Raw genomic sequence first — 25363 nt, 5'->3', positions numbered from 1 at the left:
AGAAGAGATGTTAACCAAAAAAACAAGTATTTTATATTCAGTTCATGTTCACGTTGGACTTAAATGGCAGATTTGCCTCCCTTTTGCATACTTCAACTTGTGAAGTCCCTACCCTTTTATATAGATGAAACCTGAAAACGGTACCCCTTATAGGAGGAGCATCCCCGTATAGGCCAATAAAGGGAGTACCCCCCCCTCCCGAAATGCTTTGAAATGAATTTACTCACAAGATCAGAACTGTAGAGTAGAAAATTATCTTTATTAAACCATTATATGCATGGTGATTACCTTAAGAATGTAGTGATGCATGCCACAGAGAGTGAGAAGGTGTTTTTGTAGGAATTCCCTTTTCTATTGCTAGTTTTCACTGTCACACCATCACAAGTAAAAATCGCAACCATTCAATAAATGAAGTCAAGAATCTGGGAAATGATAGATGATTGATATGTAAACAACCTCACCAAGGTTAAGGCCTATGTGGTTTTTCATTCGCACGTTATTCAGAAAAGTGTTGCACCCAAATTTATAGAGCTTTGTATTGAGACACCATGTTGGTGTAACAGAAACATGTGTCACTCAGTTAGCTTCAGTTTTGCTATTGCAACAAATTGTTGAATTACTCTAGGGCTCCAGCACATTGAAAGTAATAATTATTTTTGTGCAAGAACTGTTCAGTTAGCAAAAACTTGGCTATAACTCATCTCCTATGTGAGTGTCTTCTCAGGGCACCATTTTAATGTCACACGACGCATTTAATTAACTCGAAAATTCAGACGTCCTCTATAAAAAAATGAGAAATCCTGGTGTAAAAGGGCAAGTTCTTAGAGGGTCTTACATCTAATGAAACTAGATCTTCAGAAGGATTGGTAATTTTTAATTTTGGAAAATGACGACGTCACATGAAAACCGGCAATAGGTGACCTAAAAATGTACTTTGTGTAACAGGTAACATTGTGCAGTTCTGGAGAATATCCATAATCCATATGCCCCTTTGACAGCCATTCATTCCAAGGGAGTGGGGTGGTCTCAAACTTCCTATTAACTGAAATTTTCAGTGAATGGGGCTTCAAACAGAAAAAATTTCTGTGGGGATGGGGGATGGATTTTTCCAGAACAACACATTCTTTAAGTGTCATGCATTGTATGAGTTTTTTGCTCATTCCTACTGACTTCTACATTCTTAAAGGACCCTAGTCAGCTTCCGCCATTTTTGATGCCATCAAAACTATCGATACAATGGTGAAGAGAAAGTACGTTTTAAAAACTACCTTTCGTAGTTTCACAGTGATTTCCTTCATTTCAACATGCTCAGAACAAAAAATAATAGCCAAACTCTTGCGAGTAAACAAAAACAAAGATGTGGTTGACTAGGGCCCTTTAGTCCAACTCCTTCCTTGCATCTGCAATATATAATATTTATATTTTACTCAATGGGTTTTTAGAGTTAACAACTAGTTTTGCCCTTTGGATTTGGGAAGTTTACCATTGAAATAGCACAGAAAGCTTAATTGTATGATTTTCAACAACGGAACACAGAAAGTTTACCTTTCTTTATCCCCAACCCAGATGATAAATTCTTACTATAATTTCATTTTGAAAAGAAGAACAGTATTGGAAATATTACGTTCTAAAATAACTTTGAAAGATAAAAAGACTTAGTTTTAAATTTCACGAACCATTTCTTTTGTATCAAATGTACAAATTAATATGAAAAAACCTACAGATGATCACACCAATGACAAATACACTTACATAATCATCATTTTGCTTTTGTTATTACAAGAGCTAACAGCATAATAATTACAACAATAGCTAATAAGATTATACATAACATCTTTCGAGAGGCTTTTTGATGCTTCTCACCCTAAAGTAAAGGAAAGAAAGGAAAAACACTTTTAAATTGCCAGGTATGATCATTGATAATATTGACAGTTCCTTCCCCTTAAAAGTCAATTGCCTTATGTGAAAAGTATCATTCCAACTTTAAACAGGTATCTCAATGGGTAAAATGTGCAAAACACAAAGTAGTAATCAACAACAACTATAAATACAAACTGTTCAATGGACAGAATTTAGGAATGATTCTACTGAATAACTCATTGTGATCAAATGTCAAGGTTGGTTACACAAATAAGAACCACATCAAGCAAAAGGAATGGTACAAAACATGCCCCTCTCAAATTTCCTTCCTGTACCACCTTCTGGAACCAATCCATCTGAAGCCAAACAATTACTAAATTTTTTTTTTCTTTGGGCAAGTTTTTCAGCATAAATTAAATTCCCCTTTTCCAGTAATAGCACGGACCTTACAAGACATTTCTCTTGTGATGGCCAATTTTGGGTTTCTGATTGCGGGTCTAAAAGTGGAGGCCCTAGTTCTGATCAACCTAAATCATAGAGATGTTGTTGTTCAATGTTACACTTAGTACTTGTAATGTGGCATGTCTTTTGTTTCATATACAGTATACACCAAAACAAAACAAAATGCCATATTGTACCAGGGATAAAAATGACTACATCAGAGATATTCTTTAAAAGGGCCCAGGGCCAGAGATACCTAACATTTCTTGATTCATTAATTCCTGGCATATCATAAATGTTACTGACCTTTCTGAGTTGCTCCAAGCCCTCCTCGACTTTAACTGCTGCTTGTTCTACATTGTAATCTATTCTATCCAATATTGAACCCTGTGGAGACAAGCAATGTTATCATGTTCTGTTCATTGTCATAAGCTAACTAGGAAAGAATGCGTGGTTCCAGAAAGTATCCATACTCCCCCCAGAGAAGGGATTGGAATTTCCTGGGGAGTGGGGGGTTCTACGAGACAAAAAAATTTAAATAAATGTATGAAGCTTAACTGGAATTTCCAGAGGGGTGGGGAAGTATTAGAAAAAATCCCTTCCGTGGGGAAGGTATGGATATTTTCTGGAAGTACACAATACACTTCACACAGCTTGCCATTGTTGAGGGTAGTTTACCAAGAGTACTTTCCTTTACATGTTGCAATTTCACTTATGACTGCAGTACACTGATTTATTTTGGGCATTGTCTCTTTATTGAAAAGCTACAGTAACTGCTATATCAGATGGTTTTTTAAAAAAGTACATTACTCTACTGCAAGGAACCTGAGAGACTTCTAAGATTAGAGCTGAGAAATTTTACACCAAATTTAACATGGCACTACAAATATGTGTTACATTTATTTTGTTCAAACTGTTGAATTGTCTGTGTAACTAAAATATGAACAACTTCAAATTCAGTTTTCTCTCGCAGACAGCTTGAGTCTAAATCAGTTCTTCTTAACTGTATATTACTATACTATGAAGCTTTTTTTTGGTAACTTCATTTATTTTTGCCATTATTGCTGCATTGTTCAGCGGAAACCATCTTTAGTTAATATTAACTTGGACTAACCTGTTCTACAATCATGGTAGCAAGGTCCCTGAAAATTTCATTAAGTTCTGATATTGATTGCACTATGGACTGGATTTCCTTTTCTCTTTGCTCTATTATAGCCGTGTTCTCTTCAGCGAGTCTCATCTGGTCAGAAGTAAAGCCCTGTGTACAGAAGATAAGATGTAAGCTGGAATCCTGATATTTGGAACTCTGAAATTTTTGAACCCCTAGGTACTTTGAAAAGTGGGGATTCCACTGTATCATAGAGCGACAATGACGATGATGATGACTATTATTAAAATACAGTAAACTTTCAAGCCTCTTGCATGTGGGGCCAAAGAAAAATTAATAGAAATACAACAACTTTGTTGGCCAATGCATTGGCAGTATATTGGAAGTACCGGTACTTCGGGTGACATAATGATACCTACATGTTGGTAGTGTGCCAGTTAATTTCTTAATTAGGCAATAATGTTAACCACATGCAAATTTGCCCTGGAGTGGATGTTTAATCTTTGACATGAAAAAGGTACCATAAGTGCGTACTAATGTAATCTTTTCTCTTACCAACTTCCCACAAAGAGCAACACCATCCTTACAAAGAACCAAACCTGCATGTTAATTGTACAATCATGTTAACTTACTCTGTCGTAAAGTTCGTCATCCTCAACCACATCTTCATTCATAAGTGCACTGCTAGTAGCTGGTAGGCCTGTGTCAAAATATTGCCTTTCCCTTTCTTCGCGGTTCTTTAATCCTAGGAAATGAAAATTATCATTAATTCCAACATTTTTAAAACATTTTGATTGACCTTTCTCATTCACCAAGCTTACTTTTCAAATATGATGACTGTCCTTTTCTGAAGTTTGTGGATAAATCTTGTAGACTGACAGCTAAAGATGACATGACATTTCTTAGAAGCCGTTGTTCTTGTTTTGAAGCATTTCTACTTTGTCTTCCTATTCTTTGAATGGAGCCTTGACATTGATGAAACATCTAAATACAGAGAAATTTGATCAGCTTTTAATTAAATTTTCCCCTAACAAAGTCGAGGGTAAAGTGACTTTTAATATTTAGTGCTTTTTTTTCACTTTTGTCTCTATAGCTAAGTGTGTATGCATAGATCTTCATGTAACACCATGTATGTTTTAGAACAGAAATTGGGGTAGCTAATAGGTCTGAGTCAGGCTAAGAGGCTCATAATATCACAGCTTTCACCCGTTGCTATAGCATTAAGCAGATAGTGAAGGAGTTTCTAAACTCGATGGGTTGCTGGTCCTTTGCAGGATTACCCCAAGCATTAATAAAAGTTGCCAGGTACCCATTTTTACCTACAAGGTAATTAAGACATTGATTTTCTTACATTGTATTCCCCTGCACATCATATTTTCAACTCTTTTCTTGGTGTCTGGAAATGCAATCATGTGTTCAAAAATGTCTCTGATGTGTGGTGCATATCACATGAAGCAACCAGGAAAGTGATACTATTCTCATTGCAAGTATTACACAGGAGTTTCATTAAGGGCCTGGCACTGGGCAAATTGACCGGCTGTGAGGATGATTTTGCCCACCTGGCTTGACCATCTAGAGGAAAGTTTTTCTCATAATGAAGTTCAGTTCAAAACGTTTTGCCTGCCTTTGAAAACCAGTTGCCCTCCAGCTGAAAATGTTAATGAAGCTCCTGACTGCAGTACATATATTTATGTCGTGTTGCCCTACAGTTTGCTAGAACCTGTTCATGTATCTATTCAGTACTGCTGGGTGGAAACCTTTGCGAGAGAAAAATGTCTCTTGTATTCAAGTGTGAAATATTATCCATTTATAGAAAGACATCCCATTTAATATTTAAAGTGTTTGTCAACCTGTGTTATTTCCTTTGTTGTTATTTCTATTGTCTGTTCTTCATCCACACTGTCATCAAGGGTTGGTCGGTTCAGATGACGGTCATGGAGAGTAGACAGCTCTTGCACTAGAAAAAATAAAATAGATCATACCTAAATCTCTTCTGACTTACAACATTAATGCCAATTTACAGGTTATCCCTCTGAAGTATTTTGTGTTAGGTTTCCCAAACATTTCAAGAGAGTGCATTTCTGGTCCTGGGTGAAGATTACAAGGTTCTGCCCACAGTGTAACCCAATGACCCCAGACAGGTCACATAATCCAAGGCAGACCTAACCAGCAGGCCACTGTGCTCCCCATACATTATTATATAATAGTACATACACTGTATAAAAAAGAAAAAAAAAACTTAACACTTACTTCTTTGCTTTATTCTTGTAATTTCATACTGAATCTGTAAAAATAAAGATAATTGAAATAATACTTCAGTTCTATTTAATAACAGAGGAAAGACAAGCATTGCATTGTCTGTTATGGTAGAAAGTGATAGAAACAATTTTTCTCAGTAAGTATTACAATGTGTCCATTCACACTGTTCTGTTTCTCCAACATAAAAGAATGTTTGGTCAAGTAAACTTATCCTCTGTCATTTCAGTGAAACTTTGTGCATGGTCTAGATAATATCCAAGCACATAATAAAATTAGTCTTACGTATTTTTTTAAATTTTTTTTTAAATTTGGTTACACCAAATGATATCTCTGACTGATGTATTCATCAAAGTGACTATTACTTCCAGCTCTGCATTTAACATAATGACTGCCATGTCTATACATGTACTTCAAACAACAATATTAATTAATGGGTTACATGGAAAGAGGCTAATTTGCAGAAAGTTGTATCATACAGCAATTTGCAAAATTAAAAATAAAGCAAATGAAAAAAACATACCTCCTCCAAAACGTCAACCCTAAAGCGTGAATGAAAAAGAAAGGAATTACTAACAGACAAGTAATCCTGATTTCTCAAACCCTTAATAATCTGATTACTTAAAGCCTTTTTATACATATCTTTTTTTACCCTCAAGTTATGCAACCTCCCTATTTTGCTGCACCAATTTCTGTTTCCCCAGTTGGATCAGATAATTGGTATTCCACTGTACAATGCAAGCCAACACAGTCGTGTTCACTGTAATAATACTGATCAAATGAAAGCAGTTATTTATACAAAACAACTGCATCAAGTTGTGTGAATGATAGATGCATGAGATGTCCACAGGTCTACACTGCAACCAACCAGTCCCTATACAGTAAATCACTCCTGAGGCTAGCAATCCTGGCAACCCAGCCATGACTCACTGAAGACATGATGATGTGCTCTAAGCATGCACCAACAATGGATACCCACAAAAAATACCAGACTGTATCTCTTTGTTGTTTATGTAGTTAAATTGCATTTATAATAACTGAGTTTAATTTGTGTAATTTCAGTTACCACGACACTATGTCCATTATCAGCAGCACCCATTATTAATGCTCACAGCAAGCTTAAATTAATAACCTCCTCACCTTCCCTGGCTTTGAAAAATATAAAATTCTCCCAGGGTATATTTCAAACCTTGGCCTGCTTGAACTGGTATTGATTTGATTCTGGCAGTTTATCTGAACCTGGGCCGGGTTGTTCAAAAGCTGGTTAACGCTAACCCAGGTTTAAAAGTTAACTGAAACATATACATTTTTCTTTTATAAAAATGTTTTTCACTGCTTATGTTTTGTGTAGTTTGAGATTATTCAAACTCAAAACTCAAAGGCAAACAATATAAACAGAAAACCTCACTGAAAAGTTAAAAAACTGACATCAAAATTCTCGCTAATCCTGGGTTAGCTTAATCGGGCTTTGAACAACCTGGTCCTGATGTTTATTAGCCAGGGTTTTTATCCATTAATTTATTGTTGACAGCCACATATCTTTCCCTTCAACTTACAGCTTATTACATCTTGAACAAATGCTTGAGGGCCTTATTTACAACTCCACCTTGGGGACACAGCATTTATTCATTTCAAGACCCAAGCACATAAATATTCAAGAGAAATAATACAATTCCTGACTTTTTCCAAGCAAATAGCAACTTTGCTATTCTCGATTGGAAAAAACTATCAGACAGACTGGTTTTATGTTGTGTTATGCTCTTACTTTCCTTCCAAGTTACCCAAAGTTGTCCTGTGTGCTTGCCGATATGTATTCGTTCTAACCTATTAACTAGTGTGCTAATATACCTAGAACTAAATAGTCTCTATCTTTTTTCTTCCAGGTATTTGAGGGTAATCATACGGTTGTCCAATTAAAACATTTCACTTAGAACGTTTTACAATTGGACAACTGCAATAGGCCATGTTTGTATTCTCGGTATTGGACTGGAACTAGCTGTAGCATAGACCTGCGGCTTACGCGATATTCCCAGTCAAACACTAAGAATACAAACATGACCTATTGCATACCTGTGTCGCTTGTGCATTGATTATGCCCTCTATATTTTCTTGTAAGTTGGTTCTGTTTTTCTGTTTCTACTCTGATTCAGAAAGTTCAGTGAATAAAATATATCACTGGCATTTTGACGGAAGAAACTGTCACACAGACTTCGCAACGAACCCAATTTCATTAACTTTTGTTACTAATATGATTAATTAACAACAGAACATAATCATGCTTGAAGAGTCAAATCTTCCCAAATTACTTCCACAATTTTTCCCTGCCTGGACTACAGTCCATATAACTCCGTTTCTACTAAATATGAAGAACAGTATGACAAATACACCAAGTTAACTTTTTGTGGGCAAGAGCAGTTTGACATCAAGTGAGAAAATGGTGTATTTCTTATGAAATATTTAATTTGCAACTGTACATGTATATGCAAAGTTCAGTTTACGAGACAAATTTTCACAGAAATCATAATCAAAGATATGCAATAAAATCCTTCGGCACTAATATTTGTATGATACGCGAGAGAAATACCTTTCAGTATTTAAACAAAACGAAAATATACCCACCATTGTGGAGGTAACGAACCAAGTCCCCCTGCTTGTACTCCAAGCTCTAGATCACTCGTTCTTCTAACAAGGGCAACTGTATCATCGTCCTGTTCAACCAAACAAAATATCTGTCAAAAACTGTCGTTCGTCTAGTATTATCGCGAGTCATTACACTGAATAACACGGTGTATGGTGCATGTTTTCACAGTACCCCAGGACTATCACTACGTACACCGGAGTCACCCAGCGAATACGCCTTGAAACGACTAATTTCAGTGCGAAGATTGATGTAAATCTCCGTTAGATTCCTAGTAGCCATCGGTTCGCCAACGTTCCATCGACTTCCTGATTCACGAGTGTCTAGGTTACTTGAGGAGAGCCTGAAAGATTCCTTTAGTAGATGACAAGCGAAGAGTTCACAGATCCGCCATTGTCCGCACAGCTGCAATATTCGTCCGTGGGAGGCTGGGCAGAGTACATCCTCATTCCTTCACGACGATTTCCGAAGATTACCGATAAAGAGTTCGTAATAGATCGGAAACACTCGTTCCGAAAGAAGAATATTGTTTGATTTGGGTTGTAGAAGTGTGCTAAAATGAACCAAACTTACAATATCGTTCCAAAAGTTGCCTGGTCGGATGCGATATTGAAGGTGATTACTCCTGAATTGCAGAAACAAGTCGTAATGTGATCGTCTGACAAGTTTTGTCATGATCACGCTACACTTCTAACACTTTGAACTCGGATTAGAAACCCGATTAGAAAGAGCTTTGACTGTTGAGTTCCCATTGTCGTAATCACCTTAATAACATGTCTTGCCTAAACTGGCCTCTTATTTGATAGGTATACAAATTATAACCCGTTCTCTTAAGGGAAAACCAAAATTTTCAAATCAATACGTGTCCTATTGTCTCCAATTTGGTACCAGTCACTTTAACACCAGCCGAGTTATCAGCTCGTAAGCAGGTCTGTAAACGAAACTGCTGGTGTATGTGTTGACCTGTGTTCATGAAAAGTTTGCAAGCGTAAACTTTTAAGTAAGCTTATATAACTATTGCTGTTTGTGCTCATTTCTGCAAAGAGAAAAAAAAAAAACATTCCTGACGGGAATACACATGTCTCGATTTTGTCAGGTTTTGAACCGATGTTTAAATAGCGGTAGGTTTTGGCAACAATTTCTAGCGGATGATTAAATTTGCCGCTTTTGCTTGTTTTTGTTTGTTTGCTGTTTCCGTTTTTGGAAAAAAAAAGCCTTGCGTGCAAGACGCTTTTAAGGCTAGGTTTCCGGTCTCGGCCAAGTCTTATCAAATGTAAAAATAAAATTACATTCACTCCGACAATGCATTCATAAACATATTTCTTTGGAATATGTGCAATTTTCAGAGAAAGCAGTTCTGTTAAATTGTTCAAGGTTCTCCGAAAAGCTAAGGGAAAGACAGAGTCAAATGTTCCTAGTATAATGCTGGGAAAATCTTGTCTGAATATTTTGTTTTTTTTGTTTGGTTTGATCTCTTGACTTTTTGTCGGGGTGAGATAATTGGTAGTCATGGGGTTCCATGATAGTGAAAATCAGGCATTTGTCTTCCATATGCGTCTCTCTTTTGTCATTGTATCCATAGATCAATCAAAATACTAGTACAACAGATCGAAACGGGAACTGTGCCATTATTCAGACTTTGCTTGGCAAGAAAGTGTAACCTTCCCGACTGGATTCAGTTTACGTTTAAAAGTTTTTTTCCGACTTTGCAGAAATGAGCACAAACAGCTCTCTCTCTCTCAAAGTTTTTTCCCCGACTTTTGGATGATTTTCACGTTAATACATGTAACTGTGATTTTAAATTCGTCAATCGACGAGACACAGCCAGTGATACGTGGTATTTTTGGGTCCTCTCATCTCCATGCTTCAGGCTGTCATATGAAGCACGCTTGAGCTTTCGCGCTTGGACTTGAATGGCTCCTGCAAGGAATTTTGTGAAAAAATATTTCTTAACCTTGCCAGCTTTTTTTTTTAATAAACTACAAACAACAACAACAAATACCGACGCCGTTTCAACAAGGGAATGATGTGTGCAGTGTGCAGTGTGCGTGACAACGTTAGATTCCTGCCGTTAGCCATCTGTTTAATCGGGTTAATATAATACTTCATTGACGGGCTTTTCTTCTGATTGTGTGTGAAGGATGAGCCCGATTTGAGAGAACTTAAAAGCAGCAATAACATTTATTTCCTCTATATTTGATTAATAATAGTTTTGTAATTAATCCGTTGATTTTAGTAGCACTCTGCCTTGAATTATTGTTCAAAGAATCTCAAAACCGCCTAGACTTGTTTTCCCGCCGTGACCGATCGCACTCGCGCGAATCAAAGACTTTGTTGCACGATTTGGCGCATAAAATTCCAAGGGTCTTCAAAAAGACGCTTATTGTTCATTGTGGTTAAGTTTGAAGGTTTAACTTTTACAATTACCGTCTGTCTTTTGATTGGCTGCAAGCCACCGAAAGCGACTATTTACGTTTATCCTCAAGTGGCGAGTAGCAGACGGCATCTACACGTGAAGAAGATTTCGCGCGCGTTCCCTGTTTATACCGAATGCAAGATGGAGAATGGCGGTGCAAGTGGCAATGAAAAACCGAGCAATCATTGGGGCAGTGACGAATGTCTGTCCCGAGGAGCGAAGGACAAGACAGCCGAGAATCTACTCACAAATGAAGAAGGTCCGCCGGACGAGAGGAAGGGAAGTTTGGTTGGTTTGCAACGAAAACTCGGTCTCGTCAGTGGGATCAGTCTCATTGTGGGCACTATGATCGGTTCGGGAATATTTGCTTCGCCTCGCTATGTCATGGAGAAAAGCGGCTCTGTGGGACTGACATTGATCGTTTGGAGCTTGTGCGGTGTTCTGGCGATGTTCGGAGCGCTGTGTTACTCCGAACTTGGTACAATGATCCCATTATCCGGAGCGGAGTATGTTTACCTGCTCGAAGGGTTCGGCCCGCTGGCCGCCTTTCTCTACTCGTGGACCTCTGTCATCGTCCTAAAGCCTTCGCAAGTTGCTATCATCTGCTTGGCGTTTGGGGCTTACGTGATCGAGCCTTTCTTCCCTGGTTGTGGTGACAGAGAAGATTTACAGCCCGTGGTGAAGTTGTTAGCCGCGCTTGCAATTGGTGAGTGGAAATTTACTACAGAATAGTAACACATTACACTTTATGCATAAATGTCGCTCTCAATTACTGTCACTAACGTGGATAACACTCATCTATTTTCATTTTTCTTGTTAGTTATATTAGCTAAGTTAAACCGCGAATAAATAAAGCGATCGCTGTGTAAACTGATCAACACAATCTCTCGTGACACACACCGATACGAACAACTATTTCCTCCAGTAGTGGCTGTTTCCTTCCCTAAATTTCAGCAAATGGATTTGATGTGACTTAAAATATTCATTCGCTCGTTTCACGTGAAGGCAAAATCTAATCGTATTTTTTGACACCGTTAAATTTTATAAATTATACGCGATTGCGTTAAATTCCGTACGAGAATTACTTGAAACATAGTAAAAGAACACAAGATGTTGAGTGACCCTCCAAGATATTGTTACAGAATGTTCCTCGCACGAGAGGGCGCCGTTTTGCACGACCATGCACGACCACGAGTAGGTTGCGAAATATGTTTTGTAGGTTACGGTCTAGTTCTCCATTTAAGAACTGCGTCACATAAAGAAGCATATTTTTTCCTTCTTGTATGTAATTTGCCGTCATAAAATGAACAGGGGACGTTGGGGTTTTCGGTTTTACGGTTTTGGTCACTTTTTTGATCGGTTTTTCGGTTTCTGCTCTTAATCCGGTTTTTCGGTTTAGTGTAAGTGGCAGTTTTCGGTTTATTTTCATTTCAGCGTTCGGTTTTTGGGTTTTTGATGATAAGGAAATCGGTTTTTCAGTTTTGTTTCATTATTTGCTTGGCTGGTTCCTCCTCTTGAATTGCAACCAAATTTGGTCCAGATGTGTTGTACATGAATCAGAAAATATCTTTTAACTGGAGATTGGAATCATCTTCTCTACATGTACATACCTCGAAAAAGAGGCTATGATCAAAATAGATCGTCTCTTACTTCCAAGTTGAAGGGAATGTCAGGTTGCTTTCTCAAGTGGGGTTTTTACCTAGAAATAGGCATTTGTAACATTTTATTGCCGTTTATTGGAAAAATCTTCCAGTCGAGGGGTAAAGAGTATTAAAGTTGACATCTGATCTCAGATCATTTATCTACTCAACTGATATGTTTGTTCCTTTATTTAGTTTAAAGGGGAACAGATGTCATTCTTCTAAGAACTGGACATGGGCCAATGTGCATGAGTAGACAAAACAGGAATTCGCCTTAGACATTTGATTGGACCTTTGCACCTTCCAGTGAAAGTGCTTTAAAATACTTTTGCCATATTTGATTGGCATGTTTATCTGGTTGATTTTGCTCAGTTTTTGCCTACAGCAAATTCTGTCTGCACTGCCTTTTAAGATTTTTCCGTTTCAAACAACTTTGTCAAAGTTCAACAAGCCACCCATATTTGCTAAGCTTAATGCGACGACGGAACACACTCATCTTAGATGAACAGTTTTTTTCAGTACAGATTGGTCCTGAATCTTCCTGTATTTTTTGTGTGCCAGAAATGTTTTTTTTTTTTTTTTTTTTTAAAAGCAACATTTAATCCCTCTCTGGATAATAATTTAATTTTGGTAACAATGGCTAGTTTAATTGGATTCAGTGAAGGGTGATGAACTTGTTTCTTTCTGTTTACGGCAAAACAAGTCTGATCATGAACAGTATTAATCAGTCCTCATATACAATATTAGCCTTCCCAAGGTCTTATTTGTTTTCTTCAACTTTTTGTCTGGTGGGAGAGAGATATCAAGTAAGAGGGGGAGAGAGGGGAGAATTAAAAAAAATAATGCACTGACAAAAGCTAGTGCTCATAACAATAGAGGAACCACATGTTTTAATATTAATGTTATGAAAGTACTGATCCTTTTATTGGACAACTCCAAAAACATATTTCTTGCCTCAAATTGATTGTGGTCTAATTTGTGCCATAAATTGTTGAGGGTTACCATCTTAGGAATGAGTGGGGCAGAGGTTAATAACCTAAACAGATTTTTGTAATGCAGTAAGTAGTTTCTAAAAAAAATTCAGTGGCAGATATGGGGGACTGGGGCCTAGTGGGCTATGGTCTGCCTACCTCCCTGGCCTGCAGGGTAGAGAGTGTTTTGGGGACCCATCATAACGATGTGAAGGGCCAGAAAAAAACGTCAGGCCCCTACCTCATAAAGAAGGCTGGATCATTCACTAAAGCCTCTTTAAAAATAGTTATTTTGCTCTTCGAAAATTCATGCACAGTGATTCTACCAAAAATTTTGGGAAAGTTTCCTGAAAATGTTTTAAACAATTCAAGGATATTTCTGGAAATTCCTGAGGAAAATTGACTTGAGTGGACTTTCCTTGGGTTTAAATCAAGGTTGTCTGTTTTCTCTTGAAAATGTGGAAAAATTTTGTATTCCGGTTCCGGCAACCAGAAAATCCTGTTCCAATTCACCACTGGAAAAGCCCAAGGTACCAAGGTAGCTATCAACCTCGTTCCCACGGGGTTCTCTATTCTTCCCGCCTCCTCTCTACCCTGGTCCTAGAGGTTTTTCTTGAGTTTTCTTCTTTTCGCGAAGCGGCGAACACGACTCGTGTTCGCCGCTTCTCGAATAGAGGTAAAATGAAGAAAAACCTTTGGGACCAGGGTACCTCCTCTCGCTCCATGGGACGGGAACGAACGAGGTTGGGTAGATCTGGGGGCAAATCACGTGTCAGGCATTCCTTTACCGCTGTCCCTTAGTTACACAGTCAAGCTTATTGTCGGAGTACGACATTTTATTTACTTTGTGGAGCAATTGCCCAAGCCAACCGAAGGCCAGCAGGACAGTCTCGTAGCGCTAGAAATTTATCACACTCATCACAGCCTTGGAGAGAATTTGAATTTGTTCTTAATTTGGTTTCCAAATACTTATTTCGTTCGACGGCTCGTTCTTGCTGCTACATAAAGGCGGATAGAGGAGACACGGGGAAGAGAGACATATTGGCTGATGTTATCCCGTGGTAGTTTTTACGCGAGACACGGGTGATTCGATTCACTCTCTTCTGCCTGACTCAACGTTCCACTTTGCCCTCTCCCCTGGAAAAGTCTTGGGGTTGCACCAGACCTACATCCGCTAACCAGCGAATAAAGCCCTCCCTCCCTGCACCCCCGCACCCCCGAGGCTAAAAACGGCTTGCTGAAGATTAAAAGCTGCCCTACACGTTGTGGCATGGCGATTACACATGGCACTCCTCTTTCGGGTCAAGTCACTTGCACGACATGCTCTTTGGCCTTCCTGGTCGACTTCTCCGGCGATCTATAGACGATCTACATATTTAGAGAGGATTGCTTTGCCAAAAGCCGAATACAGCCGGCTGTGTCAAACTTTGTTATTGGAGTAAAGAAATAAATCTGTGGCACAGGAAAGCTCGTTTGACGTTCTAGAAACGGCTGAAATCTTTGTTTGCAGTGTAACTTAAGATCGCGATTTACTTTATATCCTGCGATTTGTTCTCGTCGCATCAAAAAATGTCTTGTCTGGATCTTCGCGTTTTATACAACTAGGTCACCTGACGTTTCCAGTCACGAAGGCCTAACGGTCAAAACGTCCGCTGGTGAAACCAGTAGTGGGAAGGGGGGCGGGGGGTACTCTTTACTAGGATTATACGCCGATTAGTAGTTGAATCTGGAGCACGCGGGAAGTTATGTGATGATGCCTCCTGAAACGATGGAGTTTTGACAGAGAATCCTTTCATAGAGTGACTGTGTCTCCACGGAGCAGTCTGCAGCTGTTGTTTGGACTGCTATCAATGAATGTTTCTGCTCATGATCCAGAATCCGGTGTGACAAAGGTCCTGGGTTCGTTTCCCGCCTGGAGGACTTGACCAGTTTTTGTAAAAGACTGGTTAAAAGTTTTATCTGAGTCTGATACCACGTTTGGGTTCTACATTATTAAGGGTCGGAAATGCATTGGGTTAGAATAGGTAATCGTATCACTGCGAGTGCAACTGACAGAATTTTAAATCGTGCAAAATTAACAATAAATTGGCCTGCTATGGGCAAATTACAATGAAGTAATTTTCTCAGTCATATAATAAAGGAATTTACTTTGGTTGTCTGGAATCTGTACTGCCCTCGTTCCTCGACTTAGCATTTTAGTGTGCAGTTAATTACTGAGCTTCATTGTGAAAATATTTATAACTGGTTTTTCTTTCAGGAATCATTTTGTTCGTGAACTGCGCCAGCGTGAAGTGGGCCTCACGCATGCAAATCGTCTTCACCGTTTGTAAGATGCTGGCTATCGTCATGCTGATCGTAACTGGCCTGGTTCGTCTTGGTCAAGGTGAGTGTGTATATGTTGTAACTCGTAACTCGCCTGTAATCAAGGTATTGAGCGAATAAACCTCCTACCAGGCAGCGGAGTTGGCGAAATTTCCGCGCATGAGTGCTTTTTCAGCAGCTGAGAATCTATATGATAGTGTTGAAACAGAGAGGAGAGTGGGGAGCACGCAAATTGAGATTCCGCAGTCGGGAAGTTTCTTTCCGCTGCTGAAAATTCTCTCGTGGCTGCTCCAACTGGAAGCACTGGCGCGCGAAATTCCGCCAGCTACGTAGGCTCCACCCTGTCGACCCCACTGTTTGACTGAGCTATCCAATTACTTTTAAGCCGTTCCCAGTCGCAGGGACACAATAAACAGTTCCAAGTGCAGCGAGTGCGGCGATCGGAACAGTGGCAGGAACGCTAAAAGAGATGGCGATTCCATGTTTCTAGAGACGCCTCATACAGACTAGATACCCTCTTTTCAGCTGTCGTACTGTGCAATCTTTCAGCTAGATTTTAGGGAGAATTCCACACGCCCACTGTTCTTTCAATCCAATTCCCAAACTGGTCCGTTTTCTTCTCTCGATTAAGAATCAACCCAGGCCATCACTCATTTTCAAAGTGCGCCGTGCTGCGTGACGTAACCGTGCCTTCTAATGCTGGCTAGCCTCTCCTCCAATTGCAGCGATGGAATCTCATAAGGTGCATATGCACATAATTTCTCTCTTTGTATGCTTAACACTGTTTTCTTTCTGTGTGCAGGTTTCACGCAGAGTTTTGAAAACTCGTTTGAAAATACAGAATCGAAGATTGGTATAGTGGGATTCGCGTTTTACAACGGTCTATGGGCTTATGACGGCTGGTGAGTTATGTGGCATCTTTTCTCCCCGCGTTTTCCTGACAATTTGTTAATCAACGCTGCAAGATAAGGTCTTTTATTTGCAACCTGCAGCTCAGCTGTTTTGGGAGTTCGCGGGCTCAGAAAACGGCTGGACAGTCTAGGCCACGAGCTCACTAAACGGCTTAACAGTCGAGCCTACCCTCAATCCAGCTGTGATAGACTTCTGGTCTTTGATTCAGTTGTAACCTTCTCTCCGGCAACGACGTATACGTGAGGAGGGTTACACTATTTCAACAAAATAAAACGCCATTTTACAGTAGTTTTAAATCGTAGAGATCGTTTGTACTCAACTGTGCCGCATTCATCAGCATTTTTTTCTTTGGTTTCGTCATGTTATAGGAACAACTTAAATTACGTCACAGAAGAATTGAAGAAGCCTTATCGGTAAGAGCATTGACTAAACTTGTTTGTTGTTTCGAAGAAAGTCCGTTTATTCTTCCTGGCAGCTATATTTTGGATTACAATTAACCAGCCTCAGCTGCATAACAGAGCGGTTGTCGATTTAACAAATAGGTTCCATGTTGCCGTGCGTCTGTTGATTAATAGATTACTGATGAAGTCAAAATGTGGTAAAAACAGAAACGTGGCACGCGATGCGATAGCCGAGTATGTCACTGATGTTGTTACCACATTTTGACGTTTTCTGTGATCATTTACTGAACAGACGCACGGCAACATGGAATCTACTTGTTTTATTTGATAAAGGAACAAACTACCTTCAAAAAAGCTTGTTTATTTCAAACTGAAATCGTTCGACATAACGTCATCTATACGTCCCTCCTTGAATGGATCATAAGTATGAATCAATCAAAGTGCCAGAATAATTCGACTTGATACATAATGGTCGTTGGAAAGCTGGTAACACCTGTCCCGGGGTTATGACTAGTCACTTAAGTTGGGCTACATTTGATTTTTTCCCCAGCACTCATTTAAGACATTTAAATGTGATAGTTTTATACAATTGTTTTGTCTCCGTGATGTTTCCCTTACTAAAGGTTGTAATTCTCTTTATCGCCTTTAGAGACTTGCCCCTGTCCATATTGATTGGTATTCCCCTTGTGACTTGTTGTTACGTGCTGGTAAATATTGCTTATCTGGCCGTGCTGACACCAGCTGAAATTAAACTCTCTAGTGCTGTCGCTGTGGTAAGTAGCTCGAATTTAAAACCACACCTTCATTTTGCTGTCCATAACGAAGAAAAACCCGCATCATCCAGATTCGATCATATTAGCAGCTGTGGGAGGATAAGCCCAGAGGCGGAAATCGAATTTCTCAGTCTTCAATAAAAACGAAAATACGTTCCGAAGCATGTTCATTTGAGAGAGTGTAACACTGCGCAACGTCTTGTTGAAAGGTTTTTCTTGCAACGGTGGAATAAAATTGTAAGACAAGTTGTAAATAAAATGCCTCGTGTAGCAGCGCCTTTACGTACAGAACCAGCAAGGAATTCTGATCGAGCGGACTCTGGACATCATAATGGTATTTTCCCACCAAAATGACGTCCAGAAGGCTACGTACCTTTTACGCGCGCTTTCCCTTGCTTTTCCCGCCAAAAATCACGATCGGGTTTCCTTCAACTTGAATTTTCTGGGTCGCTGTTTGAGTTCTCTTTATTGAACAAGAATGTACGGATAAGAAGGAAAAAAGGAAGAAAAAAAAAAAAACGATAAAAAAGGAATGAAGGGATAAGAAGGACATGTAAATTGTCTACCATTTACCCATATATTCCGGAAATTTCGGTCAGAATATATATGGTGAGACAATTTTGGTTCGACCAAACGGAAAATTTCCGAAATAAACGCAACGTCTTGAAAGATAGTCCAAAATTTCCAACCGAAATATCCGAGTGGATAAGTGCTTACCATTTTCAATTCTTCACCGCCACCTTCGAATTCTCATGCCATGTTTTCTTGGTAAATAATGGGTTTTTGAGGGTTAAAATGGTAAATGGCCAATCCGAACGGAACTTTCCACTAGGGATTTTTGTTTACCATTTGCACAAACCTTTGACGAACCAGTTTCTTCTTGTAAATGTTAAACAATCATTATTTTCCTTTTCAGACATTGGCAGACCGTTTATACGGAGTAATGGCTTGGGTCATTCCTATATTTGTTGCCTCGTCCACCTTTGGAGCCGCAAATGGATCCGCATTTAGCGGTGGAAGGTAAGTATTATGAATTTAGCTGTTTCTGTAACGTTTCTGTAAAATTTCCCCCGTTCTCTCTACCATGCTTTGAACTGAGGAGCATTGTAAAAACTGTTAACAAGTATGAGGGTTCCGGTTTCCTTTTTTACACAATTTTGACCTAAGTCCACTGTTTTACTTTACATCGGTTCTGCAATTCGATTTTTTTTTCAACGCTAGGTCCTCTTCGCAGTAAAACAGAGGCTGCAACCGTTAACCCGGCAGTCCGCCATATTTGACATTGTATACCCTTCAATCAGCATTAAACTGGGAATTGGAGGGAAATTCTGAAAGTAAATTGAAAGTTTTCTTATTTGTTTTTGTTTTTCTTAGATTGGTGTTTGCCGCCGCCCGAGAGGGACATCTTCCTAAGTTTCTGGCCATGATTCACACTAAGCGACACACTCCCCTACCAGCCATGGTGTTCACGGTAGGACAAATGACTTGTAGGAAATTATTTTTTGTTGTTCCCTATTTAAAAAATCTTTATTTCATTAACTTTAGTTTTTCAATTATTTATGTCACATATTTCAGTCTCTCTTGTTTCTGTAAGATGTTACCATCGTTGTCACTGTCATCTTGAAGCACAAAGCGCTATTTCACGCCGACTATAGCCTGAATTTCAGCCTTCTCTTCGAGCTGCACAAGGGTGGGCAAGTGGACAAAATGGCTCAAATTCGATTTAAGCCGACCCTCGCTCTGTCTTTGCGTCAAACAAATGCATGCACTTATACTAGTTTTCTTTAACCCGATTCTACAGAGTATCATTGCCTGGATCATGTTGCTACCCAACTCAAGTAGCTTTGAAACGCTCATAAACTACTTCAGTTTCGCTGCCTGGGTTTTCTATGGTTGTACTGTGTCTGCTCTTCTTTGGCTCCGTTACAGGAAACCCGAGATGAAACGACCTTATAAGGTAAGTCTCGACTTCCTTGACTCGACTCAGTCCTCAAACAACTTAACAAACTGAACAACTTAGTCAGAGCCAGACGGGGCGCAGGACAGGTAGTTAAGAAATTGCTAATTCGCCAAATTGGGATTTGCAAATTATTCATTCATACAAAAATAGTGCTTTCCTTTCACGAGTTAAGATGAACCCAGTAAACTGGCCTTCTCCCAAGGTATGGTTCTTCATACCTGTAGCTCAGGTGGTAGAGCACTGCAGCGCTAACACAGAGGCTATGGATCCGTATTCTGTTTTAACCTAATTGGTAAATTGCTTAAATGGCGATTACAAATGCGATAGCCGCATCTTCAGCGTCCCCGACCTTTTCATATCGGAGTCCCCCTCGGGACATCAACCTGACCTGAACTCAAACAAGACTCTTCTGTTTCTTATGTAATTTTCCTCTGTGGTTTTTAATGATTTTTTTTTTCGTGCAACAGGTTCCAGTGTTAATCCCCATTCTTGTCGTGTTGGCTTCCATTTACTTGATAGTAGCGCCGTTCTACGAAGCTCCCTTAGAATCGTTCTTCTGTCTTCTCTTTATCTTGTCTGGGGTACCATTCTACTTCGTCTTCGTGCATTTCAACATCGTCCCTCAAAGTTTCTTCGATGCCATTGGTAAGTTCCTTCCTTTTAACTTCCAAAGTGCCCGATATCTCCTTACTATATCAGCACATAGCTAAACAAACAAGTTACAAGTAGCGAAAAGACGAACACATCGTCTTGACGAAACCCAAGTTTGCTTATTATGTGAAGGAGAAAATAGCTTTCTGAGCTTGGGACCGCTAAAGTTTAGTATCCACTATTGTGAGTGCTGTCACCGGTGAGAATGCCATTGCTATGGTCAGTGACTATGTTCATGAAAAGTGAGTTAGCATCGATATTGTCAGCATAAATTCTTGGAAGACTTAAACGGTTATTTCGAGATTTTGTTCTTTAATAGTAGCAATATTTGTAAGTAGCAGAATCGCTTAAAACAGCACAGGCATAAGTAACTGCATGACAAGTAATATTTTTTCATTACTCAGGGTCTCGACATAGAGTAGTCTGTTTTGTGGCATCGGAAACTGGTCGAAAGCACATAGCAAACCTTCTGTTCTGTTTTGTTTATTTCAGCCAAGTTAACGTTCAAGTTGCAGACGATTTGTGACGTGGCTTTTCCAGAGACAGAGGATGAAATGGTGGCCACATAAATTGAAACATGATTGTGTTAATTTTGAAACAAGGATATGGTATGCTTTGTGTTCTTAAGGTCTAAACCCATACTCTATGTTACGAAATATGACTTTCTGTTAGCCTTTCTACAAGTTCTCTCTTTGTGTCGTTGGTCACTGAATATAAACAAGAGGTTATGAAGCAGAGCAGGGGAATCCTTATACCTGACAAACTAATCAATTTCTGCCGATTTGTTATCGTTGTAAGAATTCTATGCGAGTTTTCCTCGCGCGTTGACATGCGTCGCTTTCTGACTGACCTCGCCCGTGACGGGTGCACAGTAGTACAATATATAGTGTTTTGGAAACATGTTGGTTAACCCCAAGATTTCAAAGTCGGCGAGGTCGATCTGACAATTAAACAAAATAAACTAACCAAACAAAAGCAGTTCAGGTATTCCCTCTCTCTCCCTTCCAACCTCTTGTCGCATTAGAACCTCCAAGATACAGCCATAATGTCCTGTCGATTTCCTTCCACCTCCCATTCCGGAAGGACCGGAAGCAGTGCTAAGCTAATGAATTTTTTTAACTTTCTTAACACAGTTAAGCCTCTTAAGTACTAAGGCCAACCACTTATTTTGCAAAAATTATTATTTTTTAAAAAATATTGTTAACCGGAGGGGACTACCTCCAGATTGACATCTTCAAGAATCATATTGCTCTTGTAATTAACGTTAATAGCATAGGTAAGGTTTCTATTGTAATTTTTAGTGTTCTCCAAAGTTACGTCTTGGTTTCATTTGCTAGCCCTGCTTCCCTCTGTTCTGTATCGTTCTGTTCAGGGACACGAAGAGAAATAATTCCCTACATATCCTTGTTTTTGTTTCCCTTATCACTTAAAAAGTGCAGTGAAGGTTATTAATACTTGAAGGGTTAATTCATTCAAAATATCAATTCAAAAAGAAAAAAGTCAATGGTGTCTTAGCAGTTACGTTATGCTCAGTACTTTTCTCATCGCACCGAGTATGGATATATCTCTAGTCATTTTAAGAGAGAGTATATTTCATTGAAATAACATTCTTTATATTATGAAATGGCGTTTGAGTGCAAATGCAAAGTGAAACGAGTGTCATTGTTCCATTACTTGCACCACAAACCGGTTTTAACCAGTTTTGCCACACGATGTGCTTTCTCGTTTCTCCTAATCATTTTGTTTATTGAAATACATGAAAAATATCAGCCGTCTTGCGCGAAACACCGCTGAATAATCCTTATTTATCAATGATAATAATACTGCGTTTTTAATTTATTAAAGCAGTGTGAATTTTACAATTAAATAATGTAGAATTATCCTTAAATTATTTGTAATGGGAAGTAATCTTTAATATATACTATAATGCTATAGGTATAATTATTATCATATCCTATCAAAAAAATGTCCTCAGTGGACTTTTCATTAGCCTTCCTAAAAAACGAAATCTGTTGGTAAAATCTATCCTGCTAAATCATTCGATATTCACAATATTGCTCAGTGTAAGTTTTGAAATGTGTATGGCAGGCTTCATTGTTAATAGCTCACACTGTTTTATGTATATCTACACGAAGTTATAAATTTGTGTATAGCATTTAGGATATCAATATGATTCTGATTGTCTCAAAAAGAAAATCACTCGGAAGAGCAGGTACAGTTCAGCCCCTATTGACCGGCCACCCTCGGGGAAATGGCGAGTGGCCGCTTAACAAAGGTACAAACAATAGAAAAGCCCTCATCGGGATTTAGATTACTGGCCGCCTAATAGGGGTGGCCGTTAATAGGTGGCCGCTTAATAGAGGTTCGACTGAAGTACTTTCACGTCAACTTCGTTCCCAGGATCCCCTGAAAGTCGGTGATCGACTCTCCTGGGAACGAGGTCGGCAAACATGTAAGCTTTCAATAGACCAATTTCGATATATTAAAATTCAGCCTAACACAATAGACCTCAGCACGAGGCTCTGGGGAGTAAACCCCACAAACTCTGTAGTTATTCCCCAGAGCCTCGTGCTGGGGTCTATTGTGTCAGGCTGAATTTTAATATATCGAAATTGGTCTATTGATGTCATAAGGTTACGCTTGCGAGACAAGGTTTTTGTACTCCCAACTGATAATCTCCATCTCCTAGCTGCCTTTTTGGTTAAAAGAAATAAGTTGTCCATTGTTTGATTGGTTAGTTGTGGCCGTTTCTACGAAGAGATGGATAACTCGCTTAGTTGAACTTTTCATCTTCAGAGTTACTCGTAGTTTTGAGTAATCTACTCTAATAACCCGAATGAGATCCATACTGGTCACCCGGATGAGGATTCCTCGCCTCTCAATGTTGATGGTCTCAGGGAAACAAAACTCACTGTTTCCCTTAGGACCAGTCATTAAGTACTTATTATATCCGACAAAATTTATCGCTTGTCTGTCATCATGCCAGAAACCCGTCCATTTATCTATCGGGTGCAACACTGAACGGGTAATCTCGACTTAGACGAGAGTTTGTATAAATTATACCAGTTCTGTTTTCACACACGAGAAAAATTGAATCACGGACGTGAAAAATTGAAGAGAGTAAAATAATTGAATAACATAAATTTCAAGAATGCCGATATAACTCAGGGTTTTTTATATTCAATTTCATGTAGTATACGGGAGATCCGCATTGTAGAGTAGAATTGTAGTTTTTAAAAAAATGCTTCTAGGAGTGTGAAAGTTTTTTCTTAAAGTGTGCAACATCACTGACACTATGATTTTTAATATGTACCAGTTTAATAGATTACGAGTAGTCCCTCTTTCGCTTAGTCTGTCGATTGAGACCGTAAATAAACCGCGAGGAAAAAATCCTTTCGCGTGCTTCTCGCCCTTAAGAGTTCGCGCGGCCATTTTTTCTCGTGGTTTTCTTTCGCGTCACGCACGCACGCGCGACGAACTAAGCGGAAGAGGGACTACTCGTCTACCAGTTTAATAGAGAAGAGATATTTGTGGGTTAAAACTTTCCCTGTCCAGGTTTCAGAGACAGGCGGACGTTTTAACTTGCTTTTCTTTTGTTTTTACCTTAGTCTGATTTGTTCTGTGCTTGCAAATTAAGGTTAACATATAAAACCTAAATTCTTAGACAAGGCTCTAAAATAAATATTTGCTATACAAGGTGCTTTGAATAGACCGCATTAGTGTATTTTTAGTACATATTTTTATTTTGTATATCCATATCAGTCAACTAGTGTGGAGAAATAAATGTATATTAACCAGTATTGTCGTTCCTTGGTTTTAGCGATGTTTTTAGTTGGCTGATTTCAAGTATGTATTTTCATGCTGCATCCTTTCATTGCTCGCAAATCGTACACCACGTGTAAGCACATGTCGTACTTCCTTCAGTCTCTAGCGAGCTTAATATTGAAAATTTATCGTTGAGGCTCGTGTCGCGATGATTGTCGACCGTCTGTCGGTCGACCATTTCTTTGGAAGAGCTGTTCCGTTTCTTTGGAGGAGCTGTTGCGTGTCGCAGTAAACCGAAAATTGTGCTAATGTCACGTTAGTGTTTCCTCACGATTGATTACGTCAAGGACAGCGTAATTTTTTCATGTTCGTCGTTCCTCAGTCATATTAAACCATTCTTTGTTGTGTTTCTTACTGCTTTGGTATTTTTTAACTCACAAAAAAAACTAATCTTCTGAGGTTTACATAGGTTTGAATTTAGTAGTTTATGTAAGAAAAATCACTTCAAATCTGATGGCACGTTCCCCTGAAAACACGTGGAGGAGTTCTAGTGATCAAATCTTTTCATTGGTGACCCTCTTCCGTTGCTGTTCTCGTCGTGGTAGCGTAGGGCCTCCCAGGGGTTTTTGAGTTACTAGGGAACTTGATCATTTATTTCAAGGGTACAGGGGATATTTTGGGAATTAATCTGAGGGAAGAAATGTCTATAAAAAGGGAATTTTAACACAAAAAAAAGTTGGAAAATAATGGAATTTATAAGGAACTAGGGAGAAAAACTTCAACTTTCAAGCTTTTGAGGGGACCCCGCCCCCCACCCCGGGAAGGCCCTAGTAAGTTCTTTGTCGTAAAGGAAAAAAAGTTTAAAAAAGGAAATCATGACCGTGAAGGAGGTTGGGATACCCGGTCTTAATTAGCGTAGATTTTGACTGATTTACTTCTCCGTTTACTCCTTAGTTTTTGTTTTGATATAGAAGATATATATCCAACACTCGAGAAACTGTTTCATCGGCTATCTAAACACCCCGAATTGTCAAATTCCGTAAAAAATACTCCGCTGCGCGTCGTATTTTCTTCTCTCTTCTCGCTGTTTGGATATCCCGATGAAACAGTCTCTCGTGTTTGATATATTACATGAAACACTGTCTCTCGTGTTTGATATACTACTTAAAACACCAAGAAGAGATTTGAAAATGCGAGGCGCAGCGTAATTGTCTTGAACTTCTTCGATAAGCAGTACACACATTCAAAT

The 25363-nt window shown here is 39.1% G+C and overlaps 2 protein-coding genes across 5 annotated transcripts; one reads left to right on the top strand and one right to left on the bottom strand.

Moving 5' to 3' along the window:
- Positions 1-238: 238 nt before the first annotated feature.
- Positions 239-9361, bottom strand: LOC110062637 (syntaxin-16-like). 4 transcript variants are annotated; one of them, XM_020769591.2, is made up of 10 exons: positions 8877-9361; positions 8285-8373; positions 6189-6207; positions 5660-5693; positions 5260-5366; positions 4231-4393; positions 4042-4154; positions 3416-3559; positions 2608-2688; positions 239-1864 (listed from the first exon to the last, which is right to left on the bottom strand). In XM_020769591.2, the coding sequence occupies exons 1-10, from the start codon at positions 8976-8978 to the stop codon at positions 1760-1762; spliced, it is 957 nt and encodes a 318-aa protein (XP_020625250.1). In that variant the 5' UTR covers positions 8979-9361; the 3' UTR covers positions 239-1759. The 4 variants fall into 4 exon arrangements, with proteins under 4 accessions (XP_020625250.1, XP_020625243.1, XP_020625254.1 ...); XM_020769584.2 differs by lacking the exon at positions 8877-9361 and adding an exon at positions 8478-8803; XM_020769595.2 differs by lacking the exon at positions 8877-9361 and adding an exon at positions 8499-8801.
- A 1313-nt stretch (positions 9362-10674) lies between these two features.
- Positions 10675-24147, top strand: LOC110062618 (b(0,+)-type amino acid transporter 1-like). Its single transcript, XM_020769562.2, has 10 exons — positions 10675-11425; positions 15588-15713; positions 16455-16554; positions 16933-16977; positions 17615-17738; positions 18655-18758; positions 19113-19209; positions 19540-19695; positions 20166-20343; positions 20842-24147. The coding sequence occupies exons 1-10, from the start codon at positions 10861-10863 to the stop codon at positions 20916-20918; spliced, it is 1572 nt and encodes a 523-aa protein (XP_020625221.2). The 5' UTR covers positions 10675-10860; the 3' UTR covers positions 20919-24147.
- The last annotated feature ends 1216 nt before the right edge of the window (positions 24148-25363 follow it).

This window comes from Orbicella faveolata, unplaced genomic scaffold (genome assembly GCF_042242905.1).
Source record: "Orbicella faveolata isolate gen_17 unplaced genomic scaffold, um_ofav_v1 contig_3, whole genome shotgun sequence".
In the NCBI taxonomy this organism is placed as follows: Eukaryota; Metazoa; Cnidaria; class Anthozoa; order Scleractinia; family Merulinidae; genus Orbicella; species Orbicella faveolata.
Note: the sequence above shows the minus strand (reverse complement) of the source record. Positions and strands in the feature narration are given on the sequence as shown.